Source organism: Eleutherodactylus coqui, chromosome 3 (genome assembly GCF_035609145.1).
Source record: "Eleutherodactylus coqui strain aEleCoq1 chromosome 3, aEleCoq1.hap1, whole genome shotgun sequence".
NCBI classification, from domain to species: Eukaryota; Metazoa; Chordata; class Amphibia; order Anura; family Eleutherodactylidae; genus Eleutherodactylus; species Eleutherodactylus coqui.
The window spans coordinates 20,417,135-20,437,839 of NC_089839.1; the positions used below are offsets into that span (position 1 = coordinate 20,417,135).

At 46.0% G+C, this 20,705-nt stretch overlaps 1 protein-coding gene across 3 annotated transcripts in view; it reads left to right on the top strand.

The window, feature by feature from the left end:
* LOC136620471 (oocyte zinc finger protein XlCOF22-like) overlaps nt 1-20,705 on the top strand; it is a 33,784-nt gene that overhangs the window by 6,478 nt on the left and 6,601 nt on the right. The window contains exons 4-7 of one of the 3 annotated variants that reach the window (XM_066595255.1): nt 8,167-8,315; nt 16,653-16,847; nt 16,924-17,047; nt 17,124-17,188. In XM_066595255.1, the coding sequence (XP_066451352.1) occupies nt 8,167-8,315; nt 16,653-16,847; nt 16,924-17,047; nt 17,124-17,188 (533 nt within the window). The remainder of the gene's footprint in view (nt 1-8,166; nt 8,316-16,652; nt 16,848-16,923; nt 17,048-17,123; nt 17,189-20,705) is intronic. The other 2 variants (XM_066595256.1, XM_066595257.1) reach the window with 2 other exon arrangements.

A 20,705-nucleotide genomic window follows, 5' to 3' on the forward strand; every position in this document is an offset into this window, starting at 1 on the left:
ATGCCTCCTAGTTCTCTCGGGCTGGTTAGGGCTTTCCATTTGCGTCTAGGTTTGGTGCCTCCCCATATAAAACTCATGATTACCTTTCTAAACCGTGCCAGGAAGGAGCCCGGTATAGCGATTGGGACCGTCTGGAGGATATACAGAAACCTCGGAAGCGCATTCATTTTTGCTGTGCTGATCCTTCCGAACCAAGATAACGGGACTCCCTTCCACCTAGTAAAGTCAGACTCTAGTTTAGTTATGAGGGGTATGTAATTTTTTGCAAAAAGTTTGTCTGGATCTGTGGTAAGTACTGTTCCTAGATACCCCATCTCCTCCGATTTCCATTGGAACGGGAGGGATGGCTTTAGGGTCTCGACTTCTATGTTTGGTAGGGTTACATTGAGAATCAGTGATTTGCTTAGATTGACCTTGAAGTTAGATAGTTTGCTAAATCGTTTAAATTCTTCTAATATATTGGGTAGTGCTATCCTTGGGTTTTTAATGTAGATCAGCAGGTCGTCTGCGTATAATGCTACCTTATGTTCAGTTTCACCTGTTCTAATTCCTTGTAGGTTGGGGTTTGTCCTAAGTGCGCTCGCCAGCGTCTCCATTACTAATATGTATAGGGAGGGGGACAGGGGACAGCCTTGCCTGGTGCCATTACGGATGTCAATCGTGCGCGACAGCAGGCCATTAACCCTTACACGGGCTGAGGGGCCTCTATAAAGTGCCATCACCCAGTCCATGAACCTGGGTCCGAGGCCTGTGCGTTGTAAAGTCGCTTCCATGAATCCCAAGCTCACCCTATCAAACGCCTTCTCGGCGTCTACCGAGAGTAAGCACAGGGGCTCCCCATTCCTGCGAGCTCTGGACATGAGGGCCAATGTTCTTATTGTGCTGTCCCCTGCCTCCCTCCCCGTGACAAAACCCACCTGATCCCTGTGCACCAAGGTTGGGATGTGTGCCTGGAGGCGTGTGGCCAGAATTTTAGCGAATATTTTCGTATCTATATTTAATAAGGAAATTGGCCTGTAGCTGCCGCAGGCCGCTGGGTCTTTGCCCGGTTTGGGTATAACAGTTATCACTGCTTGCAGTGCCTGGGCGGGGAAGGGACAGGTCTCTGATATGGAGTTGAATGCGTTGAGCATCAAGGGGGCTAGTTTTTCCCCCATGAGTTTAAAGAAACGTGGGGTATAGCCATCGGGTCCTGGGCTTTTGCCATTTTTGAGGGAGTGGATCGCTTCTTTTATTTCCTGAAGGGAGATGTCCTCCTCCAGGGTCTCCTGTATAGTCTCTGATATCCGTTTTTGGGCGTGATTGGTTAGGTACTCATCTCTGTCTTTGATCAGTTCTCTATTTTGTTCCCTATATTTGTCTGGTAGATTATATAGGCTATGGTAGTAATTATAAAAATTTTCCATTATTCCAGAGTTGGTGTGAGTTAGGTCTCCCCCTGGGGTTTGTGTTGCGAATATGTATGTCTGAGGTGTTCGAGGGTTCAGGGCTCTGGCTAGACCTTTGCTGCATTTGTTGCCATATTCGTAGAATTTCCCCCGAGCTCGATCCCGTTGGCATAGTGAGATCTGGTCCATTAGAAGGAGTATTTTGTTTCGGACAGCGGATATTTCTGCCGTCCTGGTGTCTTGGGTTGCTTTTTTGTTTAGGTTCTCTAGGTGACTTAGGTGGTTGAGTAAATCCTTCAGTGTGTTAGCTCTTTCTCTTTTTAGCCTTGCCCCATGCGAAATGAGTATTCCGCGTATCACACACTTAAGTGCTTCCCACTTAGTCGGTGCAGGGGTGGTGTCTGATGTATGGTTATTTTTGAAGTCTTCAATAGTCTGCTGGATTTCCTGCACGCATATTGCATCATTCAGCAGATTGTCGTTTAAACGCCAGTTAAACTCCCTCTGTTCCCTCTGTATTCTTTTAAGCGATCCCCATACCGGAGCGTGGTCCGACCATATAAAGGATCCTATCGAGCTGAGGGGATTTCGGTCCAAGAGCTTATGTGAGACTAGTAGGTAATCTAAACGCTGGTAGCAGCCATGGGAGGGGGAAAAGAAGCTATAATCTTTTGTTTTTGGATGTAGTGTCCTCCAAAGGTCAACTAACCTAAGGCTGTGGATCTCCCTGCGGAGTCTGCGTAGTGCTATGTGTGTAGTTTTAGACTTACCCCCAGAGGAGTCGAGCGCGGGGTCCAGGCTGAGGTTGAGGTCCCCTCCTAAGATAACGTTGGAGCCGTCCGCGAAGGCCCTCAATGCCCCCAGTATCCGGATTCCGTAGCGCACCTGTGCTTGATTTGGGAAGTAAACATTGGCAAAGGTTAGAATTTCGCTTCCAGTTTGTATTTTTAAGAAGAGGTAGCGTCCTTCCGGGTCTACTGATGAGGAGATGAGTTTATGGGGGATATGTCTATGAATTGCAATCGAAGTGCCTCCCTTTTTTTTAGTAGGATGAGGGCTGTGGTGCCATATGGTATAGTTGCGGTTTCTCATTTTAGGGATTTTATTAGCCTGAAAATGTGTCTCTTGTAAGAGAGCTACCATGATTTTGTGTTTGTGGAGATGGTCCAATATCTGTCCCCTCTTAGCCGGGTTGTTTATACCCCTCACGTTATATGTGCCAAACGAGATGTTTTCCATTTATAATCTTCGTTATTGCTGTTACTCTTAAGTTGGTTAAGGGTGGTAGAGGTTGGTTTTGGGAGGGGGGGGGGGGGGGACAGGGAGGGCAATTAGAAGGGAAGAGTTAGGAAGGAAAAGGTAGAAAGAGGGAGAAGTAAGGTTTTGTTTAGCAAACAAACCTTGCGCAGCTAAAGGCTGCTGCGTGTAACTTCGTGGTGATATGCTAGCGAAAATGCTAGGTGTCGCTGTGTTGCGCGACGGTTCACCCTGGGTGGGAAGTGGAGGGAGGTCCGCAAGAATGGAATTGGTCTCCGGTCACCCTCCCCCCCCAGAGTGAGTATTGGCAAGCTAGGGAACCCGTAAGGGGTCCTTTTCATATATGTTCCTCCGAATTTTTTGGCGAGCTAAAGTCATAGTATAATCTGAGTCGAAACTTTAAACAAATTAAGTCAAAACATTCAACAGGCGGGTGGTGTCTTCTGTGGTCCTGGGCCGTTCAGTGGCAGAATATGAATCCCTAGTTAGAGTCCTGTGGTTGCGTAGGTTCTCTGGATTGTCGTACTGTATTTTCAGGTGTCTGCTGTTTGTCCTCTGCGCCGGTCACGGCGTTGCTTGGGTTGTGCAGTTTGCCACTGATCTTTGGTTCTTTCCGTGAGTAGATTCGGTAAAGTGGGCCAATCTGGGAGATTGATCTGTGGGAGCTGGAATGTTCCTAAAAACTTGGGTAAGTCTCCCAGTGAGCGTAATGTGGATGTTCTGCCTTCTTTTGTGGCCGTCAGGGAAAACGGGAACCCCCAGCGATATGGTATATTGTTGTCTTTAAGTGCTGTCAAGAGCGGTCTGAGGGCTCCTCTAAGCCGGAGAGTGTGGCGCGCGAGGTCTTGCAATATAATTATTGGTCTGTCCTTATGTATGAGTTCACCTTTCTCTCTAGCGGCGCGCAGGATCGCGTCTTTCTCTCTATAGAAGTGAACTCTGCAGATTATATCTCGGGGCCTTTTTGGGTCTGTTGCTCTGGGCCCTAGTGCCCTATGGATTCTGTCCATTATGATGGGGTTTTCAGGTGAGCGGCCCAGGAGTTGGGAGAAAAACGTTTGTGCCCAGTTTTCTAGTTGGTGGCCCTCGATTTCCTCTGTTAGACCTCGGATACGTATGTTGTTTCTTCTATTTCTATTCTCGAGGTCATCGAGGTGCATTGTAAGGTTGTGGATTTGGTCTGCCTGGTATTGAATGGCTTGTCTGTGCGATTCGAGCATAGCGGTTGTTTCTTCCTGGGCCTCCTCTACCTCTATGAGTCTGTGGCCCATATGCTGTATATCTGTGTGTATCCGCTCTAGCGCTTCTTTGTTAGATGACTCAAATCTGGCGAATAGGGCATACAATTCATCTTTAGTGGGTATGGACATGATGCGCTCCTTCCATGCATCTTTTTCCTCCCTGCTCACATTTTTTGTGCTTGTGGCGCGTTCTGGGCTGCTATAGGGGCTTAGGTCTGGTGATATTGACCACCCCGTGGCGTTTGTCTTGTTTTTTTACTGATGTGGGGGCCGCCTGTGATTCCCTGTGGGATGTTTTGTGCAGCGTGAGTGTAGGTGTATTATTGTGCCTTTTACTCACTGTTTGGCTGCTTTCTGGTGAAGTCTGTGCGGTCTCTTCCTCCTTGCTGCTTGTCTCTTGCAGTCCTCTGTGTTCATCCTCTTCTCCTGAGAAACTGCTGGCTGGTGAACGCTGCAGGGGTGAGTGCTGCTGTTCTGGGTGTTCAGCAGGGAGCTCCGCTCCACGTGTGTGCCCTGTGGACGGCGCCATCTTTGTTTTCTGTGTGTCTCTCTGAAGGGTATCGGTGCTGTGCTTCACTGCTGCCGCTCTCCCCCTCACTTCTGTCAGGGGGGGTTGTGGTGATGAGCGCTGCTGTGCTGTGTCAGTAGCTTGTAGGAGGGAGGTCCCTGCACTCTCCGTTGTCTCCTGTGTTTCCCTCTGTGTGCTATCCGTGCTGTGCTTCACTGCTACCACTCTCCCCCTCCCTTCTGTCAGGGGGGGTTGTGGTGATGAGCACTGCTGTGCCGTGCCGGCAGCTTGTAGGAGGGAGGTCCCTGCACTCTCCGTTGTCTCCTGTGCTTCCCTCTGTGTGCTATCGGTGCTGTGCTTCACTGCTACCGCTCTCCCCCTCACTTCTGTCAGCGGGGGTTGCGGGGATGAGCGCTGCTGTGCCGTGCCGGCAGCTTGTAGGAGGGAGGTCTCGGTGCTCTCCGGCGCCATCTTGCCTCTTCTTACATGCGGCCCCGGCGCTCCAAGGTAGCGCTCCATGCCGCTCTTCTTTCTGTTCTCCGCCGGTGTTCTGGTCTCCGCTGTCGCCCGCTTCCTTGCCTGACTCATTTTTGCCCGATATCGCCTTTTTGTGGAGGTTGATTCAGTGTTCTGGGTGAGGTATGACCGGGAGCACTCTCCTTATGCGCCCTGCTCGGCCATCCGCTAGCCACGCCCCCCCCCACCATCATATTTTTGAAAGCCTCTGTTTCCACAAGCCTGTACGGCAGCATCTCCAGGCTGATTAATTTGGCAATGTGCACGTTTAAAGCTTGTGCATGCAGGTGGGTGGTGGCGTATTTCTGCTTTCGCTCCAACGTTTGTGTTAGCGACAGCTGAACGCCGCGCTTGCAGATATTGCTAGAGGCCATAGAGGACCGTGGAGGTGTGGGTGCAGGCCACGAGGCGCTTGTGCCTGCATCCTGGAAGCAGGATTGGATCTGTGTGGCAGGTTGTGGCACAGGGGTCGAGGCAGTGGTGTTACACGAAGGCAGTGAATGGCCTTCGTCCTACCTTGTGGGGCGCTTGGCCGTCATATGCCTGCGCATGCTGGTGGTGGTGGCTTCCCGACTGATATTGATGCAGCACAGCTTGCACACCACTGTTCGTTGGTCGTCCGCGCTCTCACGAAAAAGCATCCACACCTTTGAACATCTAGCCCTCTGCACGGAGGTTTGCAGCGAGGGTGTGCTGTGGAAAACACTTGGTGGATTCTGGGCCTGCCTCTACCCCTGGCCACTCCACTGCCTCTTCCAACCTGTCCTGCTGCTGCACTTGCCTTCCCCTCTGAAGCCCTGTCCTCAGTAGGCTTAGCAAGCCAGGTGGGGTCAGTCACCTCATCGTCCAGCAGCTCTTTCTCAGAATCCTCTGTACACTCCTCCCTCGGACTTAGCGCCCTTACTACTACCTCACTGACAAACAACTGTGTCTCATCATCCTCGCGCGCAAAAAGCTCTTGAGACAGTTGCCGGAGGTCCCCAGCCTCATCACCCGGACTCCGGGAACTTTCCAAAGGTTGGGCATCGGTCACGACAAACTCCTCAGGTAAGAGAGAAACCATTTTTTCCCACTCAGGGCAGGGACCCGAGAACAGTTCCTGGGAGTCTGCCTGCTCAGAACATGTCATTTTCATGGAGTGAGGAGACTGGGAGGAAGGAGGAGCAGCCAGAGGATTCAGGGTTGCAGTCCCTAGGCCAGGAGTAGTGGACTGCGTAGAAGGATATATTGCTGGACGTGTTTTCTACCATCCACGACAGGAGCTGCTTGAACTGCTCTGGATGTAATAAAGGTCTTCCACGCGGACCCGCAAATTGTGATATGAACCTGGGGACCTATGGACTTGGCGCTCTCCTAATCCCTCAGCAGCCGGCTGTGATGCACCCCACCCAGGACCTCGGTCCTCATCATGTTGGATTAAGAATAGAGCAGGGCCAAAATAAATGACCCCACCGTATATCGCTGAGAACTGTGGCTAATTCACCGCACACAAAGACTTGTAGATAGCGGAGGCTCTATGCTGTGACTGGAAAAAATTAAACCGCTGTCTTGCACTGATAACGAGGGGTAATTTACCGCTCATGGAGACTTGTAGATAATAGAGAAGCTGTATGGAGTGGGAGAAAACTAGAAAGCCAGTGGATAGTGCTGATAACTGCATCTACTTCACCCAACACAGAGAATGGTATCTGTGAAATGCTGTTCTGCAGTGGCCCAGGAAATATTAGAGTACTATTTAGAGATGAGAGTGGGCCCTCTGCCTAAGGCACTGCTCACATAGAATGGTATAGCTGCAATGATCTGCAGTGGCCCAGGAAATATTAGAGTACTGTTTAGCGTTGAGTCCTCTGCCTAATGCACTGCACACACAGAACAGTATAGCTGAAATGGCCTGCACAGTCCTAGATGCTTAAAAAAAAAATTGGTGCACTACTGCTCCCAGCCAGCCACAACAGTAATGCACACTATGAAGAGTAGCCCTAAGAAGGACCGTTGAGGTTCTGAAGACTGGATCCTACTCTAACACTTTCCCTATATCAGCAGCAGCACTTTCCCTAACCTCTGCCCACCTCTGAGGCGAGCAGCGGGCGGGACCAGTTTAAGTACTCTGCGGTCACTTGATCCTGCCAGCCACTCACTGCTGTTGGCGGGCAGAGGGCTGGCACGTCACAGCAGGAAGTGTTAATGCCTTCCCCGCATGTTTATTGGCTAGAATATGGCACTAAACATGCGGGGAAAGAAATGAAATTGACTCGAGTACCGCGTGGTGTTCGTCTCAAGTAACGAGCATCTCGAGTACCCTAATGCTCAAACGAGTATCGAGCTCGGACGAGTGTGCTCGCTCATCTCTATTCATTACCATTGATCGATAAATCATAAACACAATATGAATACGCAAGATAAGGAATTTAACATCTAAAATGCCAAACAAATGCGTGCAAGCATACTAGAATCACACATGATTGCTTCTCAAACGCTGGTACACAATAATCAAAAAACAATTGAATGTTTAGTATGAATATTTTGAAACATATGCGAACAGCGAGGAACATGTCATCGCGACATGGGGGTCAGTCTGCAGACCTATTCATTATCTTCTGGTATCTTTGGCCTCGGCTGTTCACTCAAGGCTATTTGAACAACTATTTAATGCCTTTTTAGGCATTGTGAAGGAAAAAACATAATGTATGAAGGATCATACATGATGGAGTCACATCTTTGTATGTCTCCCCCAAGTAATGTCTGTCCCTCTGTGTGTCTTTCCCAAGTACTAATAGTCCCTTTTCGCCCCCCCCCCCCCCCCACACCCCTAGAAAATCAGGGTACAGCTTATTGTCGGCATAGGTCTTATTTTCAGGGAAACACTGTGCTTTCTTTTTTTTCCATTCTTAGCGTCATTGCGTATAAACTGCACACATATGTAATGTAATTGCGTATGAATAGCCTTTGTTACACTCACATAAAGAACAATAGGGCTCTACCGCACATAATACGTGGTAAAATAGAACATGCTGCGTTATTTTTTACACATGTATTATACACAATAAAAAAATTGCTAGTGTGAGTGAATCAATGAAAATGAATGTACTTTAATTGACTTGATTCACTCCCTATTATGTGCGCATAATCCACGAGGAATTTACTCCTGTGTGAGCCTTAGCATCTCCTGTTTCTCATTATTAGCTCAATAAAGGGTATTTTTTTCCACATGGTATTTTTTGTGGTTTTTACATTCGTTCATCTTCTTTCCATTCAGGCTCCGGCATCCTAGTATCGTCTGTTGGGATCTTCCATACGAGAGAGTTTTCTTCTATTAACTTGCCAAGAATGGATGGGAAGAGGAAGGAGATGGCAGAGAGTGTATTACATCTCACCCTAGAGATCATCTATCAGCTTACTGGAGAGGTGAGAGATTCTGATGACGTCACATCATGACATCATCTATACGTATAATGAAATGTCCTGACTGACTGATTCATCAACGCAGAGCAGAAACTACTGAAGTCAGAAACCTTAAATTTGGACAGACGCTTCTTTGTATAATGTAGAGATCCAATAAGAAAGGATTTTCTAAAATTCAACCCCTAAGAGCTCAGTCACACAGGCGCTTTAACGTCCCATTATTCGTGTGTTAGAAAAGATTGCACAATATAGAACCAATGCTTTCCAATGGCAGCGGTCACATGGGCGAATTTTACATGCGCAAAAATGTCTGTGATGAAAATGATAGGACACCGTTTGTTAAAACGCGGCTAGCTGCGTTCTGCGTTCGCAAAGTATTTTCTCAAAAATGCAGAAATTGCCATTGCCTGCTTTTCAGTTTTTTTGAGCATGCTGCACTGTACTTCCATCATCGAAACGAGTGCATAGGCTTCTATGCTGAAAGTGAAATCACTAGCAAGTGCTGACGATGTTGTCCTTATTGGGACTACTTTGTAATTTCTGGGCAAATGGGTCGTGTGAATGGAGACATTTAAAGAACTTTAGCATTGTCTGCGCCCCTCCTGGCGAAGGCTCATAGACGTATGTGTTTTAGCGGCGTTTAATTATTTTTGTTACCAAATCATATCTCATTTTGGTCAGCTGCTCTCAGATAAAACTAAAATAGTTCACCCATTTTTATGCCAAAACATAGAATATTACACTTGCTAATATACTTGTTTCGCCTGCTTGAATCTTCTACATCGCGACCTGCATGTTGTAATCGTCTGTAAATATGTTGGACCTCGATTCATGTGCTTTCACACCTGCTAAGTACGCTCCCCTTAGCTAAAGCATATGTAAATCTTGCCGCTTCCATTCGCACAAAGCTATGACCTTCGAATTTTTCACAAGTGTTTTCGATTAATTAGGGGTGTATGTACCCCGCCTCTATGCGTCCACTAGAAAAGTGTCCTGGTTGAGTCGGTGAAGTACGGCTGACATTTATATAAAAAAAACAATATGGAGGAAAATGAGCTGTCGAGAGGCATGCGCTGGGCACATCCGCCGGGCCGAGTCAAGAAGATCCGGGCGGGAAGAAGGGAAGACACACACGGCCCGCAGCAGGTGAATATATTCTGATTTAAGGTCTCCCGCGGATCCCGAAGGCTTCCCTAGAAGCCTGCGGGAGCCGCGCACCAAATGAAGCATGGTCCGGATTTTTTCCTGCACGCGGATCTGCGTCTGCAGAGAAAAATGACATCCGCAGGTATCTAACTACCTGCGGGTGTCTAATGAATCCCTATGGGGCGCGGATCTGCGTGCAGGAAAAACGCTGCGGATTTTAAATTACAATTTGTAAGTGGACCTGAGGCCATAACAATCAACACAACAGGACCTTTTTAGCCAAACACAGGGAAGTCTTTCATTCAGATGTCGCAGGTAAAATCCTTGCGGCAACACCCATCAGGTGAAGTACACATATTTGAGGGGGGAGCATGTTGGACCTGGTGAACTACATTACTAGTTAAACTAAGAAAAATAACAAAAAAATACAATATGCTGAGTTTCACTGCTAGACACAAATTGTGCACCTCGTTTGGCTCTTTTTATTTCATGAAAAGGTACTATGGCTTTTAACATAGACATTCTTTTATGGTGGGTGAGTGTTTAGAGCTGCAAAGCTTTTTTGGCATGGAACTATAATGTACTCAGGTCAATACATGTAGTTCACATAGAAATAAAAGCATAGTTTAGAGGGGACATGTTACGGTATACTACCCTTGATACGCCAGCCTGGGTGCCCTAGATCTCACCCACAACCCCTGTCCCTGCCTACTTGCCTTCACTCCTGGCCTACCCCAGGCGGGCAATTGGGCGGCGATCCCTACTCTCACTAGAGACCGAAAAAGGGACACTGGCGTAGAATACTGACAGAAAAGGCAGATGTAAATAACCAATGCGAGCAATACTAAGCGGAACCGAGGCAGATAGAAAAACCTGGCAGATAATAGCAAAGTTTAGCAGACAAGATGACAGAAGCAGGAGACCAACCGAGGCAGACTAGCTAGCACACTGTGGGAAACCAAGAACTGGCAGTGATTGCAAGTCTCTACCTGACCGTTAAACAAAAGCTGAAGGGACAAAATGTTTCAATAATGACTTATGAAAAACCCTGTGAAACCTCCATGTAGCTTTCAAATCAAGTTCATAAGCAAGCGGATTTACTACACATGTGATGACAAAGGGACCCATGTAACGAGGCACCAGTTTCAAAGACGGAAGCTTCAATTTGAGATTTCTAGAAGACAAAATATACCTTCTGTCCCCTCCTGTAAGGTTCAGATACTGACAGACTCTTCTTACTACGCAACTGCATACGAGACCCCATTGCTTCCAGGTTCTTCTGTACTTCTTTCCATACCCCCTGCAGCGCATCTGTGGCAACATCCGCTGCAGGACAGGCAGACTGAGCAGAAATAGCTGTAGGGAAGCGAGGATGCTGACCATATACGCACAGGAATGGAGATACCCCAGTAGAAGAACAAGTAAGGTTGTTTAACGCAAACTCTGCCAACGGCAGGAATTCTGCCCACTGATGAGCCTTTTTGCTAGCAAAGAACCGTAAATATTGAACTAAATCCTGGTTCTTCCGCTCAGTCTGACCATTAGTTTGTGGGTGGAATGCTGACGAGAAGGAAAGCGACGTTCCCAGGTTTCTACAGAAGGCTCGCCAAAATTGTGCAACAAATTGAACACCGCGATCAGATACAATGTTCTCGGGAACCTCCTGTAGACGAATGATTTCTTTTACAAAAATCTTGGAAAAGCGTAGAAGGTAGCTTCTTTAACGCCATGAAATGTGCCATTTTTGAGAAACGGTCTACAACAACTAGGATAGTGGTGAACTTCTGAGACTCGGGTAGATCGGTGATAAAATCTACCGATAAATGCGACCATAGATGAGATGGAAAATTCGCGGATCTCCCGAGACATGCCTGGCCACCAATAGTATCTAGAACAAAGATTCAGTGTCCCCTGAACCCCCGGATGGCCTCTTTGATGACTCTGAGATGCAAGGACTCTGGCACAAACCATCTGCCCTCCGGCACCCCCGAGGGAGTGATCTGCTGACAATTTTGTAGATGATAAACGAGATCAGATTCTACAGCTGCCACCACCACCCCAGGTGCCAAGATACTCTCGAATATATGTAACGATGAGGTTAAACCTGGCGAAAAACGCCAACCTGGCCTGACGAGCAGCGACTCTCTTGGCATTGGCGAGATATACCAAGTTATGATCAGTATACACGGTAATGGGATGCCTTACCGCCTCAAGATAGTGATGCCACTCTTCTAGAGACCACTTAATCGCCAATAACTCACGTTTACCCACGTTATAGTTGCGTACCGCCGAACTGAACTTTCGCGAGAAGAACGCACATGGACTAGACCCAGGTCTCCCGCTGGCTTCCTGAGACAATACAGCCCCTACCCCCACCTCAGACGGATCGTCCTCATTGAAGAACGATCGTTGCGCGTCAGCCTGTACTAGCATCGGGGCAGTAGTAAACGCCTTTTTGAGATAACTAAAAGCTTCTTGGGCTTCTGGCGATCATCTTACCAAGTCTGCACACTTCTTGGTAAAATCGGTCAGGGGTTGAGCAATAACAGAATAATTCTTAATGAATCTATGGTAGAAATTTGCTAAACCTAAAAATCTTTTAGCTTATCTGGCCTGGTCCATTGGGAATTGCTGCCACTTTATCAGACTCCATTTTGAATCTTCGTGGCTGAAATCACATAACCAAGGAAAGACACTTGTTTAGTACCAAAAATGTTTTTGTCCAACTTGACAAAAAGTTTGTACTCATGCAAACGGGTCAGAACCAGCCTTAGGTGCCTCACACGTGAATCCCGGTCTGGGGAGTACATCAGAATGTCATCGAGATATATGACCAAAAATACCCCCAGAAAGTCATGGAAGACCGCGTTTATAAATCCCTGGAACACAGCAGGGGCATTACAAAGCCTCCGCCCAGGGGCGGAGAGAGGGAGCAGCCCACTCCTAGCAGAACATAAAAAGGGAGCTTGTGCACAGAAGATGCATTCACAGCTGCGCGTGCGCCACCAGCACTACGCCGGCTAGGCACCTGTGCCCCCGGCAGCCGGACAACAAGTCGGGGGATGCGCCCCGACCTCTGGACCTCCCACACCGCTGCCCAGGGAGGACCAGCAATTTCCGCATGGTAACAGTCCATTCATCTAATAGAAGGGCAGCATGTAGGGCACAATAGTCACTGTTAACACATGCTTACAACGGTGGTCCAGGCGACAATACTTAAGCTTCTACATATGCAAGGTGTGGTTAGTTTGGGCATTTTACTTAGAAATCAACGATTTGTCTTTGCATAGCAAGCATACATGTTTGAAAAAAGGTGGCCAATATCTGTGAAATGTTCCAACATCTGAAGACCTGATTTTGGTTACACAACTAGTAAGCCAATGCAACACTGCGGTTAGACCTATAAAAATAAAATGCACATATTTGAAATCACTCCACCAACAACATTGCCATCAAACATATTTCTAAAACATATATTCTCGTTTAGCGAATATTTGAAAACCACTATCGGTTGGAGGAAATTTTGTAAATGATGTATGAAAGTCTTTCTATCAACCAACATAACTAGTGTGGCAACAGCACCAGATATGCTCATATACATGATTTTTTGGGAGAGGTCATATTGGCAACTCTTACAAACACTATGAATTTGTGGCCTTGCCATTTACCTGGACAACATTCACACGTCTTCTATAAAAGAGAGTGCTGCTGCATCTCTAGTCTGATGGCGCTCTTTAACCACACCAGAATACCTATAGAAAATGAAAAAATAAGGTTTGTGTTTATGGCCCACAACAGCACAAACATCTGCAAGCTAATTGTAATTTTGCTGGTAAAACCCTAATCACAGCCTGCTAAACTTGCAGTACATACACACAAATGGTGAGCTGATTTCATGGGAGAATAGAGGTGACTACACATAGCACCAAAATGCGATGAGGGCCACAGTTGAAGAAGTACTATCTCATGTCTTATTTTTAAATGTGGGTCCCTTGGATGAGGCCTAAACGAGGTATTGGTTCACTACATTGGCCGCTTCTGCTCCTTGGCCAAAAAAACCCCAAAATAGGCCCCAAGTGGGAGATCACACTCGCTATATCGAGTGGAAGGTGGTCAATTTAGTACAAGCTCGCAACCCACGTCAAGGGTCCTCGTCCGTGAGTCCCTAACTACCAACAAGTGCCAATAATGAGCTAACTAATACAAAAAAGGTGGGCACAGCCAGCTTAAAAAAAATTATACTATCTTGAGAAACCAGCTCATCGGCCTTCTCACACATGGTCTAACTGCCATGGAAGCACTCCCCTTGGAGAGAGGAAGTACTCTGCGAAGAGTTCCCTGACTTGGAGAGCAGAGTGTGCTGGCCTACCTTACTGTACAGGCTCTTCCAAAACTTCGCCCCCAAAAGCAGTGAGTAAAGCATCCACTGTTATCAAAACAGTATTATGTTGCCGGCAAAAATTATGTAAAACCGCACAGGTGCTAATTATCGCAGATATGTTCTCAGGAGCCAGCTGAATGGCACCTAGTAACACTCGCCAACGATTAGCGAGAATCCCAAACGCACACTCAACATAACACCGGGCACGTGTAAGGCGGTAATTAAACACCTGACTCCTGCTGTCAATGTTCCTGCGAGCAAAAGGACGCATAACATAATTAGACAGGCCAAATGCCTCATCCGCCACAAAGACAAATGGGGCTTCTGTACCTGATGAGCCAGGAAGGCTCTGGGGCACAGGCACAGAAAGCTGCTTGTCCCTCAGCCACCTACCTATTCTGAAAGGTCTGAAAATGCGAACATCTCCAGTGCTCCCAAAGGACCCAATATCAACCAGCAGGAATTGATAGTTGCTGTCAGCAACAGCAAGGAGGGAGGACTACCGAAAAGAACTGCCTATAGGTGAAATACTGAGACCCTGAGTTAGGTGGTTTTTGGACACGAATATGTTTACCGTCCAGCACCCCAATGCAGTTTGGAAACTGCGCAGCGCCCATAAAACCGTCAGCGATGTCCATCCAATCTTGAAAAGAGGGCGAAGACATCACTAAAGGTACAGGACGCTGCCAAAGAACGTCACAGGTCTCCCTGATGACTCCACCAATTCTAGAGTGGCCAATCCAGAAAGCCAAATGCAGCGAAGCAAAGGAATTCCCAGTAGCTAGAAATCTGTAGAAATGGGAGTAAAGAAGATATCTTACAACGAAGGTACAAACCTTGCAGTGTAAACTGACACTATTAAACATGGGTCAGCATCATTAACAAACATATACGTACAACACAACTATCCACTGATGAATGAAACACATTGCACATTGGGCTACACGATTTATGCAAAAATTTTTGCCTGGCTGCTAATTTGGTGCACATACTTCACCGCCTCTAGTCAGTTCAGAGGGCATGATTGCCGAAAAACATTTGGCCCTCCAAGATGTGGCCCCCCCCCCCCGCCCCCCCCCCCCCCAAAAAGAAATTAAAACCAAAACTAAGCCTTCCGCCTCCATTAACACAGGCTCCATTGGGGGAGGAAGGGTGGGGGCAGGGGCAGCGCTGACAAAGGGCCTTCACAACAAAGTGGGGCTTATTATTAGGCATTAACGCCTGTAAAAAGGGAATCTTAACAGCTACAATTAGCCTTTTTAATTAATGAAAAACAAAACCATATGTGCCATGGCCATGGAGCCTGTGATGGTGCTTCAGGCATAGGTGTCAAGTTTGCTAATGCGCAGGCAAATCAAAGACGCACCTAATAACCAAACATGTCTAGTCAAAGATACAAAACCTACGCAGGGAAGGGATCAAACATAATTACATACATGATGTTACCTAGAGACAGATGTTAACTTACCGCAGAATGACCGGGAGTCTTTCCTCAGCAGAGACATACTCATGCATGTTGGAATCTCTGTGGGTAATTTCGCAATGCACCAACTCCAGAAGTTCACCGAACATGACAAACAACAAAAGGCGATGAACTTGTTGGGTAACACCTCAGGTCCGCGTACAGGGAATAAAACAGGCCAATATGTTTACGCTGTGACATCATCGGATGCACCCAGTACCTCCTAGTTCTCCTCCTCCTCTTCCTCCTTCTGACCGGCCTAGGACTATTGCTAACACTAGTTCAGCCTATAGCAAGGTAGCAAACGCATCCTCTGGCATGCAACATAAAAAAGCCTACATACACGCAACATAAACCAGCCAAAGAAAATATCCCCCGACGACATGTCTCCAAGTCCAGTAATGTCTTGAACATCCAGAATGAAGCAGAATAAAGCAGAGGCCTCATTACAGCCAATTCATAACACCTTGTAGTGGGCTGGACCATGAATAGATGCGCGAGGATCAAGTTCCGTATACTCAAAGATTCATTTGCATTTTGCTGTGCATTGCGAATTTATGCAGCGGAAAACTCTGCTAGGTGAGTTTTTTACAGCGTGACGCACTCTTCGGTCACGCAAATTCTTGAAAGCATTGCGTTCTTTGCACGTTAAAACGCCCGTGTGACTGAGCCCTAGGGGGTGATAGGGAAGGGGGTCAAAGTTTGTATGGGAAAACTGCAATTATTCTTACCACTAATTCCTTTTCAAGGAGTCCATCATGACAGCACACAGGGAGGTTGCCCCCTCTTGAGCTCATTGGGACAGGAAGAGGAGAGTTCTTAAGGTCACCTCCCACCACCATTCTCCAGTGGCTTCAAATTATCATAACAGATACGTGGCCCAGTTTTTTATTGATGCTGAAAAAACTAACATACTGTTATGTTTACATGTACAATAGGCAGCAATTTACATGGAAAAGGAATTAAGAATAATTCCAGTTTTACCATACTATCCATCCTGACAGGACACATGGAGGCAATAGCAGATTATGACTGTAACCTTAGGGGGGAACCACTGCCTAGAGTTCCTTCACTAATAGGATTATAATACAGGGATTATTAGAATGGTTTATATAATAAACACCGAAGATATATGATAAAGAAAGATAAAGGTTTATAACATAAGTTAATCAGCGACGGGTTCGCAATATAATAATTATGAAGATAGTTACGATTTGTAGCATCTAGAAAGTGTAATACGAATTTCACGAGGAAGAAGTCAAGGGCAAAAGCTGGTTCTTCTATATGCTAACAGATGGACATGACTGAGAATCTGAGGGAATCTGTAGATGTATGTAACACCATTTATTAGTCCATCTCTCATCAGGATTATACAGCAGTGAAGAAGACCTCTAGTGAGCGCTGGCAGAACTTTGTGTCTGAAGGTCATGGAAGAACCCTGAACCCAATAACGGGGCCTTCAACTCACTACCCGATACATGAGGACTTCAGTGGGCAGAAGATCCTAGAACCTGTCCACAAGATGACTGAGCTGCTGACAGGAGAGGTGACACTGCGGGGAATGGGGGACATTATACAGTAACAGGAGGGCTGTGGTGGATGACTGTATATTGTGTTGTCAGGTTCCAATAAGGTGTCAGGACGTCTCCGTCTATTTCTCCATGGAGGAGTGGGAGTATTTAGAAGGCCACAAGGATCTGTACAAGGAGGTCATGATGGAGGATCAGCAGCCCCTCACATCACAAGGTAATAGACATATAGAAGTACACATGACCTTAAGTACTTGAAGATGGAGTCCAGTCACTGTATGTGTGTCTTACAGATAGATCCGGTAAGAGGACATCACCAGAGAGCCGCCCCAGTCCTCTCCATCCACAGGATTATCCGGTACGTGGAGAAACTCCCTATAATCTGTATAAGGCTCTGAAGGTTCTTCATTCAATACCAAATTGCCCCCAACCCTTTGAGACGAATGTTCAGTTTAAATGCAGAAAACAACTGAATGGCGAACAAGAATCACGCGCTTCTCGTCTGTTGCTCAGTTTCAGCCGGCAAAAAGATCAGCGGTGGCTTGTGCGCTTATCCTGCAGTTTAACCCCTGATCGTTCACTGTGTGACATAGGAATGTGGAACAATGAATGATTAGTGGACGAGACCTGCTTGATTCTCACCCAGAAATAAGCTGCCTGAGTGCGGATGTGCTGGTGATGGCGTTAGCAGCTCATTCGCTCGTCGGACAAACAAGAATTGTGCAGTTCTCATCCCGTGTAAAACAAGTATAACAATACCGAATAGGACTAAAGGGGATTTACAGGGAACGATTACACAGGTCTGCAAAAAAGAATTTTTTAGGCGCTCTTTTGGTTATTCCAGGTAATCTATATATTTTTCAGTATACTGAATCCGAAAATGACCTCCGTTTTGTCATAAGACATCACGTTTCCTGACAATTCAGTCATCTATATTAAATAAGGCAATACCTCAAAATAAATGAAAATAGATTTATAAAATTAATTTTTAGTTACAAATTTTACATGAAAATCATTTTTGAACTAAAATGAGGCACTGAAACACACTAAAATCGTTTCTTCTTGCCTGTGAGGCTCCTCTAGGTACATTTACGCTTGTGAGTAGCATCTGGAATGTCTCTCTGAAGCATCCAACAGTAGTCTGCCATCATTGGTATGCTCCATTTTTGCTGCTGTCTTATTTGCATTTCTTTAATGTCCTGGTGGAATCGTTCACCTTGTTCTTCACTCACAGCTTCCAAATTTTCAGGAAAGTAGTGAAGGTAGAATTGGAGGAAATGCACTTTCAAACTCATCAGGCAACCTAAAGCTTGAAATGCTTTCAGCATTTATCCGACAATCTTTTTGTAGTCGGGATCTTTCTTATTGCCTAAAACTTTCTCTACGACCTCTTTAAATGCAATCCACCCTCCTTTCTGAGAATCCATCATGGTATTGACAAACGCTTGATCAGCTATAAGCCTTCTAATGTCAGGTCTGACGAACACACCTTCCATCAATTTTGCCTCTGAAAGGCCTGGAAACTTGGTGACCAAATATTTGAAGCATTCGCCATCTCTTGGAAGTGAGTTCATGAATTGCTTCATCAATCCTAATTTTATATGGAGAGGTGGTAGAAGAACTTTATGTGGAGGTACCAAAGTTTCTTGGAGGACATTTTTTTGAACGACTGTGAGCTGCCAACTCTTTTTAGTCCAGTGAGTTTGTCGGTCTTGACTGTCCCATAGAAACAGAAAAGAAGGCTATTTGGTATATCCAGCTTGTTGCCCGAGCAGCATGCACAAGAATTTGAAATTCCCACACACTTGCCAACCATGGTCTTCATATTTAAGTTTACGTAGAACCAATTCCAAGTTCTCATAGGTTTCCTTCAAGTGGACGGAATGACCTACATGGATGAAAGCATAAAAACCGCTGTTGTGGAGTAAAACTGCTTTGAGACTTATTTTTGAAGAATCTCTGAAAAGACACCATTACGTTGAATCATATTGGATTTTGAATTGACCCATCAAACCTTCGACATCGATGGAATAAACCAACTTGTCTTCCTGGGCAAAGTAAGGAACCAGCTCCTTTTCACGATGTCTGAACCATGAAAAAGAGCCTCCTGGCAATAATAAATTCCTGCTTTCGAGCCTTGAACTGAGTAACTCAGCGGCCTCTTTGGGAAGATTCAAGTCTCTTACCAAATCATTCATCTCCTTCTGGGAATAAAATTTTGGTCTTGTATCATCTTCAAAGTCAGAACTTGATTCATCATCTGGTTCAAGTATGACTCCACCTTCATCAGAGCTAGGTATCTCTTCCAAGGTAGCAGGAGGCTTGGGTACTGGTATATCTGTGCAATGGGGGATGGGATGAATTGCTGAGTGAAGATTGGGGTATTAAATGGAATGCTTTGGAACTATACCCTTTCACATCACATGAACAAAAGTAACAGTCGTCACTATGGTCCTTTTTCTCTCGCCATACCACAGGAATCCCATAACAGAAAGCTTTTTTTCTTACCCTTGAACCAATTTCGGAGGTCCTCAACACACCGTTTGTATACTTTATGAGGCGACCAAACTTTATCTTGATCTCCAAGTTTTAGTCCGAAGTATTTCAGCATTTTTTCACAGAGTCTGTAATATTTAGCTGTTGCTTCAACACTGTATGATCACCACAAACGAAACAGAAACTGTCAGGTGAATTAATACACTTCCGCCGACCCATAATGCTAACTTGGGGAAACCTGATTTAAGAATGATGAGCTAACACAAAGAGATTGTAGGAGTTACTGCCTCTCTTTTCAGTTGTCAGCGGCCACAGCAGCAGAGAGTCAGCGTCACTGGCAGCGCCGGCAGACACTGAGCGGGGGAGTGAGCTGTCCGCGGCCACAGCAGCAGAGAGCTGGCATCTGGGTCAGAGCTAAGAGGTGGCACAGAGGCACAGACATGCCTGCGGAGTGAGCTGTGAGGGAGCAGATGGCCAGGGGAGATGCTCTGCAGCTTCATAAGTCACAGTGCAAGGGCTTCGCCAGGGGAGATAGGTGGGCATAGCCTCACAGCAGGGGGATTCCTAGAGAGGCTGCAGTACCACACTGTCAGTGCAGGTGTCTCTTAGCGGTTCACCACGGGGAGATGGAAGGGGGACGGCTGCTCCGGGGAGAGTGATTGCTGCGGCGTGCTAGGAACTTGCTCATGGCAGCCAATCATCTCCTGGGGGCATCACCGCCCTGTCAATCACCCTGTATTTTCTCTACACCCATACTTCCGGTGGCATCAAGATACAATAGTACCATAGGCGAGAACCAAGAAAAAAAATTTAATCAAGCCCATGCATTTCAGAGCCCTCGCGGTCAGCTTGCAACATGTTGATGCTGGTTTCCATTAGCTCACTCTGGAAGTTCTTTTCTTTGAAAGTTATGTTTTTTTGACATTGTATATCTTAAATGCGTTGATGGGAATTAATTAATAATAATTTTGACTTTAAATTTAGTTAAAACCCCTAAGATAAAAAAAATACCAAAAATGTGCTAATTTGAAGAGAATTTTGCATTTTGTGGTAAATCCTGATGTCTAGAATTTTTCATTTTTTTTTTCATTTTCAGCACACCAAAATACATGAAAATTAGTTGAAAATCCTCAAACAGTTTTTTAGTTGCAAATCTGTGTTATCGTTCAAAAATCAATGTATCGTTCGAATTTGAATGATAATCGTTCAGTATAAACATGACCAACAACTGGACGACGCACAAGAATTTGTTTGCTTCTGATTTGTTAAATGGAAGCATAAAAATCATCGTTCGCTCATTTACACATTGTTGTGAGTAAACAGCGATTGTTTAATCATTAACATTCACTGTATATGCAAGCTGCACGTAAGCAAACTTT